General features: G+C 63.0%; 3 protein-coding genes across 3 annotated transcripts in view; all 3 read right to left on the reverse strand.

Moving 5' to 3' along the window:
- Window positions 1–212: 212 nt before the first annotated feature.
- Window positions 213–927, reverse strand: LOC128059907 (hemoglobin subunit alpha-1). Its single transcript, XM_052652166.1, has 3 exons — window positions 813–927; window positions 507–711; window positions 213–402 (listed from the first exon to the last, which is right to left on the reverse strand). Exons 1-3 carry the CDS (start codon window positions 905–907, stop codon window positions 274–276), a joined length of 429 nt encoding a protein of 142 aa, XP_052508126.1. The 5' UTR covers window positions 908–927; the 3' UTR covers window positions 213–273.
- Window positions 928–2,412: 1,485 nt separating this feature from the next.
- Window positions 2,413–3,093, reverse strand: HBM (hemoglobin subunit mu). The gene is made up of 3 exons (XM_052636297.1): window positions 3,002–3,093; window positions 2,642–2,846; window positions 2,413–2,541 (listed from the first exon to the last, which is right to left on the reverse strand). The coding sequence occupies exons 1-3, from the start codon at window positions 3,091–3,093 to the stop codon at window positions 2,413–2,415; spliced, it is 426 nt and encodes a 141-aa protein (XP_052492257.1).
- Window positions 3,094–3,860: 767 nt separating this feature from the next.
- The window catches only part of LOC128071531 (hemoglobin subunit zeta), a 24,426-nt gene continuing 20,873 nt past the window's right edge, over window positions 3,861–7,413 (reverse strand). Inside the window, exons 2-3 of the mRNA XM_052664369.1 lie at window positions 4,242–4,446; window positions 3,861–3,989 (exon numbers count right to left, since the gene is read on the reverse strand). Coding sequence (XP_052520329.1) covers window positions 3,861–3,989; window positions 4,242–4,446 — 334 coding nt within the window. The remainder of the gene's footprint in view (window positions 3,990–4,241; window positions 4,447–7,413) is intronic.

A 7,413-nucleotide genomic window follows, 5' to 3' on the forward strand; every position in this document is an offset into this window, starting at 1 on the left:
CCCCACCTCAGAGAGAACCCTTGGAAATCTTCCCAGGAGGGGAACTTGGTTCAGCAGATTCTGGGACCCTCAGCCTTAGCTCCCCGCCCTCCTCCACCCTCCCACTCCTGGAGACTGAGAACCACGCCCACCCCGGCCGGTTCGCGGACACAGAGACCCGAGGCTACAGACAGACACTGCAGCCCACTCAGACTTTATTCAAAGATCAGGAGGTGAGAGTGCGCAGAGCGCAAGGGCACTCCAGGCCAGGGTAGGGGTCGCCGAGGCTCCAGCTTAACGGTATTTGGAGGTCAGCACGGTGCTCACGCTGGCCAAGAACTTGTCCAGGGAGGCGTGGACCGCGGGGGTGAAATCATTGGGGAGGTGGCAGGCCAGGGTCACCAGCAGGGAGTGGCTCAGAAGCTGCCGAGAGAGGGGACGTCAGTGGGGTGGGAGCTGGGTGGGGGCGCCGCCGCATTCTCTGCCCCGCTAGCCCAGGTCTGTCCCGGCCCGGCCCGCGAGCTCACCTTGAAGTTGACCGGGTCCACACGCAGCTTGTGGGCGTGCAGGTCACTCAGATCAGACAGGGTACCGGGCAGGTCGTCCAGGTGGCCCACCGCTTTGGTCAGCGCGGCGGCCACCTTCTCGCCGTGGCCCTTGACCTGGGCGGAGCCGTGGCTCAGGTCGAAGTGGGGGAAGTAGGTCTTGGTGGTGGGGAAGCTCAGGAACATCCTGGGTGAAGAGGCGGGAAAGCCGGGCTCAGGCCGAGCGGCCCGGGACAAGGACGCGCCCGGCGAGCGGCCCGGTCCCCTCGGGGCAGGTGCGGTGCTCACCTCTCCAGAGCCTCTGCGCCAAAAGCTCCAGCGTTGCCGCCAACCTTGCCCCAGGCGGCCTTGACATTGGACTTGTCGGCGGCAGACAGCACCATGGTGGGTTCTCTCTGAGTCTGGGTCGGGACCAGAAGAGTGCGGTGCTGCGAGTGCGCGAGCCTTTATGCGCCCGGCGCCAGGGGCACGCCCGCCCGCGCCGCGCTCATTGGCTGGCGCGGGGCCAGGAGGTGCCGGTCTGGAAAGGTGGGTCTGGAGAGGGTGTAGGGTGTCGGGGTCCCAAGGTGGCCCCTTTTCTGTCCCTCTTTGGCTGCAATCCAGGTATTTATGGTACCTTCTACCCTGGTCCTGTGGGTCGAACAGCTCACGCACTTTTCTGAGCCACCCAAACCCCCTGGAACCGAGTTTTCCGTTTGCCAGCCTGGGAGAGGAGCACAATCTTCTCCGAAGTGAAGCAAGCTGCTTTCGCACTAAAGGGCATGGACCGAGGGGGGTTCTGCCGTCTGGGTGAGGGGTTAGTGTCCAGCATCCCCCTTCGAACTTGGTCACTGACTGTCCAGCCCTGCACATACCCGAGACTGTCATCCAGGGAACCATCCTCATTCAGAGTCTGGAGAGCTTGGAGGGTTGGGCTCTTGTCTTTGCAAAGGCTCTGGACTGATCGCTAAGATCTCTGCTCCAGTACTGCCGAGGAGAGATTGACAGTGTGTGTGTGTCTGTCTGTCTGTGTGTGAGATGGGGCGCTATGCCCCAGGGGCCTCAGAGGCTGACCCAGAGTGCTGGAGCTGGGGTGGGGGTTGGGTAGACTCGGGCCTGCCAGGCAACCAGCCTTCCTTAGAATTATTATTTCAAAAATCACTTCAAAGACCCAGTGAAGTTGGGGATTTTTTGGTCGGGTGCATAAGGCTCAGATTGCTTAGGGACATGCATAGTGTCACACAGTGTGTCTATGTGGACTAGGAATGTGTCCCTGCCCCAGGAGATTCAGAGGAAGAGACTAATTCGGCCGAGGGCCAGGCAACCACAGACTGAGCACTGGAGTTGGAGGAGGAAATGGGGGAGGAACAGAGGTGAGGGTCCAGGGATCCCTGGGCCACCAAGTCTGATTGACCTCAGGACAGAAACTTGGCTGCAGGTCTCCGGTGCTGCTACAGTGTGTTAAAGAGGGGAAGATTGACACTTGCTGTTCCTGAGGAAGCTAGTGATGGAAATGAATGAGAGTGAATGAGGACGTGCTTAGCCAACGGTCTGGCAGCCGCGATGCCAAAAGGGGGTACTCGATGGGCCCACCACATGCCGCTGCCCCAGGAGGGCAACTGTCTCAGGGTGCCAGGTGGTTCCAGACCCAGGACTGTCAGCCCTGGAAATGTCCTCATTCAGGCTGTGTTGCGTGCCAGAGGCCCCGCTCCTGGGCCCCTGGTTCCACTGTCAGCAAAGATTCGGGGTTGCGCCCTACGGTTCCAGGAGTCTCCCCTCAGGACCCGGAGCTTCTCCGCCCCGCGACTTCGACGTCAGTCCGTCTGCTCCCCAAAGACCACACTGCGCAGGTTCCAGCCTACTGAGGCGTGTTTATTGAATTTCGCAGACCTAGACCCGCGCACGGAACTCAGCGGTAGTTCTCCGTCAGCACCACGGCCACGCCCGTCAGGAACTTATCCCACGCCGCCTGCATCTCCACCGTGTATTCGCCCTGCAGGTGGGAGGCCAGCACCACCTGGAAACACTGGATCACCAGCTGCGGGAGAAGAGGCCGGTGAGAAGGGCCCTGTCCTCGCCGGCGCCTCCCCGCCCGCCTCGGCTGCGCCGCGAGCCCTGCTGCGCCCCTGATGGCTCACTGGGAAGTTGGTGGGGTCCACGCGCAGCACTTGTGCGTGCAGGTCCGCAAGCGGGCTCAGGACTGCGCGCAAGTTGTCCATGTACTGCACGGCCACGCCCACCGCCTGGAGCATGCGTTGACCGTGGCTCAGCAGCTGCACCTCATCTGGCTGGTCACCCAGGTGTCTGAAGTAGACCTTGGTGCTAGGGTACACAGTGAAGAGCCTGCGGGAGCAGGGATGTGGGGAGGACGGTCCCTCCAGCGTCTGCGCTGCCCAGACCCCGGGAAAACCCGCTCAGACTCGTCACCAACCCGGGACTCAGGCCCAGCACCCTAGTCTCCTCCTCCCAGCGATTCTGGAGACCCCGCCCCAACCCACCTGCGCAGCAGCTCCGCCCCGAAGGGCGCCTCGTGGCCGGCGATCAGGTCCCAGACCTGAGCTATGTGGGCGCGCTCTTGGGCGCTGAGCATGGCGCTGGCGTGGCGTGCTTTAGGGGCCGCTCCCGCTGCCCCGGCCTCCTTATAGCGGGCACCCCCCCTGGCGCCCCGCCCGCCCTTATCTTCAGGAGCGCGGCGAGAACCTGGCGACCCAGGTCGCCAACCCAGGTCCTCCTCGCCGCGGAGAAAGTAAATCACACCGTGTGTGGGTGCCTTTGCTGCAGACTTTAGAGGGGTCTGCAATTATTCCTCTGAAGGCAAAGTTACTGCTCCGCCAGACAGAGCCAATGGAGGGACAGGGAGAAAGAACGTGGGGCTGGAAGCCCCCTTAATCTGAGGGGCCAGGAGGTTTCAGGGGTCTTCGCAGCGGTAAGCTGGGATGACAAGCTCTGAGGGAAGTAGTCTGAGTCCCGACGCGTACCCATCGCGCCGAGTGAAGCCACAGGCTGGGTGACATGGGGTGGGATAGAGGTCCCAGTGCAGGTCTGACCAGAGAACGCGGCGTGGACGGTGCTGGGCTGCCCTGCTCCTTCCGGTCGCTACTCTAGGCTCTGCAGGCCAAGGACCGCTCCAAAGCGCCCCTTGGACTCACTCCAGGCTGGGGGGTGACACCGTGTTGGGCTGCGTTCCTGCCAAGTCCTCATTCTCTCCCGTCACTCTTCCCTCTTTCCCCCAATACTGAGAACGCACGACCAGGCTCCTTCCATCCTCATCCATTTATTGGGGGTCCCTATGAAACACTAATAGGGTGCAGGGGAAGAGGAGGGCTCGAAGCCTGTTCTAGGGGTCCTGCGGCGGCCTCAGCGGTACTTCTCCGTCAGGACGCCGGACACGATGGACAGGAACTTGTCCCAGGCGGCGTGCGCGTCGGCCGTGAAGTCGGCGGGGAAGTGCGAGGCCAACGTGACCAGCAGGCAGTGGGACAGGAACTGGGGAGGGAGGGAGAGCGGTCAGTGCTGTCTGCCCGGACGAAGCTCCGCCTCTGGGACCTCGTCCCGCCCCCGGGACCCCGGCCCCAGAAGCAGCCCCGCCCTGAGGCCTCGCCCCGCCCCAAACCCCGCCCACAGAGACATCGCCCCGCCCCGGGACCCGCCCACAGAGACCTCCTCCCGCCCCCGGGACCCAAGCCCCGAAAATGGGACCCCAGCCCCGAAAATGCGCCCCCGGGGCCCCGCGCCCACCTTGAAGTTGACCGGGTCCACGCGCAGCACGTAGGCGTGCAGCTCGCTCAGCTTGGACAGCGCGCTCGTCACGTTGTCAATGCTCTTGACCGCGTCGCCCACGGCGGCCACCACCTTGGAGCCGTGCGCGCGCAGCTGCGCGGAGCCCGAGTGCAGGTCGAAGTGCGGGAAGTAGGTCTTGGCCTGGGGGTAGCAGGAGAAGAGCCTGCGGGCGGGCGGGCGACTTAGTGACCGCTCTGGGTGACTCTTGGGGTAGCCGCTGCTCAGTACGGCCCGGCCACCTCACCCTGACCGCCCGTCTCCAGGTCATTCCTTCCTTCCTTCCCTGCCTCCCTCCCTCCACGTGATTGTGGGGACCTGGGTGCTGGGCCCCGAGAGACACAGGTGACCCTCAGACAGCCCCCATCACCTCCTCCTCCTGCCTCTGACCACCGAGACACTCCTCACCGGCGTATGCTCACTGACCCTCCTCACTGACCATCTTCAGTGACCCCCTCACTGACCACCTCACTGACCCCTCCTCACTCCCCCTCCTCACTCTCCCTCCTCACTCTCCTCACTCCCTCTCCTCACTCTCCTCACTCATTCTCCTCACTCTCCCTCCTCACTCACCCTCCTCACTCACCCTCCTCACTCACTCTCCTCACTCCCCCTCCTCACTCCCCCTCCTCACTCCCTCTCCTCACTCTCCTCACTCTCCCTCCTCACTCACCCTCCTCACTCACCCTCCTCACTCCCCCTCCTCACTCCCCCTCCTCACTCCCTCTCCTCACTCTCCTCACTCTCCCTCCTCACTCCCCGTCCTCACTCCCCCTCCTCACTCCCCCTCCTCACTCCCCCTCCTCACTCTCCCTCCTCACTCACTCTCCTCACTCATTCTCCTCACTCTCCCTCCTCACTCACCCTCCTCACTCTCCCTCCTCACTCACTCTCCTCACTCACCCTCCTCACTCACTCTCCTCACTCACTCTCCTCACTCCCCCTCCTCACTCACTCTCCTCACTCACCCTCCTCACTCACCCTCCTCACTCCCCCTCCTCACTCCCCCTCCTCACTCCCCCTCCTCACTCCCCCTCCTCACTCTCCTCACTCATTCTCCTCACTCCGCCTCCTCACTCACCCTCCTCACTCACCCTCCTCACTCACCCTCCTCACTCTCCCTCCTCACTCCCCCTCCTCACTCACTCTCCTCACTCCCCCTCCACACTCACCCTCCTCACTCACTCTCCTCACTCTCCCTCCTCACTCTCCCTCCTCACTCACTCTCCTCACTCTCCCTCCTCACTCTCCCTCCTCACTCACTCTCCTCACTCCCCCTCCTCACTCACCCTCCTCACTCCCCCTCCTCACTCCCCCTCCTCACTCTCCCTCCTCACTCCCCCTCCTCACTCTCCTCCTCACTCACTCTCCTCACTCACCCTCCTCACTCACCCTCCTCACTCTCCCTCCTCACTCACTCTCCTCACTCACCCTCCTCACTCACCCTCCTCACTCACTCTCCTCACTCCCCCTCCTCACTCTCCCTCCTCACTCTCCCTCCTCACTCACTCTCCTCACTCCCCCTCCTCACTCACTCTCCTCACTCCCCCTCCTCACTCTCCCTCCTCACTCTCCCTCCTCACTCACCCTCCTCACTCACCCTCCTCACTCTCCCTCCTCACTCTCCCTCCTCACTCTCCCTCCTCACTCACCCTCCTCACTCACCCTCCTCACTCTCCCTCCTCACTCACCCTCCTCACTCACTCTCCTCACTCCCCCTCCTCACTCCCCCTCCTCACTCACTCTCCTCACTCTCCCTCCTCACTCCCCCTCCTCACTCTCCTCACTCCCCCTCCTCACTCACCCTCCTCACTCACTCTCCTCACTCTCCCTCCTCACTCACCCTCCTCACTCACTCTCCTCACTCTCCCTCCTCACTCTCCTCCTCACTCACTCTCCTCACTCCCCCTCCTCATCACCCTCCTCACTCTCCCCTCCTCACTCACCCTCCTCACTCACCCTCCTCACTCACTCTCCTCACTCTCCCTCCTCACTCCCCCTCCTCACTCCCTCTCCTCACTCTCCCTCCTCACTCTCCCTCCTCACTCTCCCTCCTCACTCTGCCTCCTCACTCACTCTCCTCACTCCCCCTCCTCACTCACTCTCCTCACTCTCCCTCCTCACTCTCCCTCCTCACTCTCCCTCCTCACTCACCCTCCTCACTCACCCTCCTCACTCTCCCTCCTCACTCACCCTCCTCACTCACCCTCCTCACTCCCTCTCCTCACTCCCCCTCCTCACTCCCCCTCCTCACTCCCCCTCCTCACTCCCCCTCCTCACTCACCCTCCTCACTCCCCCTCCTCACTCCCCCTCCTCACTCCCCCTCCTCACTCTCCCTCCTCACTCCCCCTCCTCACTCCCCCTCCTCACTCCCCCTCCTCACTCTCCTCACTCCCCCTCCTCACTCTCCCTCCTCACTCACTCTCCTCACTCCCCCTCCTCACTCCCCCTCCTCACTCCCCCTCCTCACTCTCCCTCCTCACTCTCCCTCCTCACTCCCCCTCCTCACTCTCCTCACTCACTCTCCTCACTCTCCCTCCTCACTCTCCCTCCTCACTCTCACTCCTCACTCCCCCTCCTCACTCTCCCTCCTCACTCACTCTCCTCACTCATTCTCCTCACTCTCCCTCCTCACTCACCCTCCTCACTCTCCCTCCTCACTCACTCTCCTCACTCACCCTCCTCACTCACTCTCCTCACTCACTCTCCTCACTCCCCCTCCTCACTCCCCCTCCTCACTCACTCTCCTCACTCACCCTCCTCACTCACTCTCCTCACTCCCCCTCCTCACTCCCCCTCCTCACTCCCCCTCCTCACTCCCCCTCCTCACTCTCCTCACTCATTCTCCTCACTCCGCCTCCTCACTCACCCTCCTCACTCACCCTCCTCACTCTCCCTCCTCACTCCCCCTCCTCACTCACTCTCCTCACTCCCCCTCCTCACTCACCCTCCTCACTCACTCTCCTCACTCTCCCTCCTCACTCTCCCTCCTCACTCACTCTCCTCACTCCCCCTCCTCACTCACCCTCCTCACTCCCCCTCCTCACTCCCCCTCCTCACTCTCCCTCCTCACTCCCCCTCCTCACTCTCCCTCCTCACTCACTCTCCTCACTCACCCTCCTCACTCACCCT

This window comes from Budorcas taxicolor, chromosome 2 (assembly GCF_023091745.1).
Source record: "Budorcas taxicolor isolate Tak-1 chromosome 2, Takin1.1, whole genome shotgun sequence".
NCBI lineage: Eukaryota > Metazoa > Chordata > Mammalia > Artiodactyla > Bovidae > Budorcas > Budorcas taxicolor.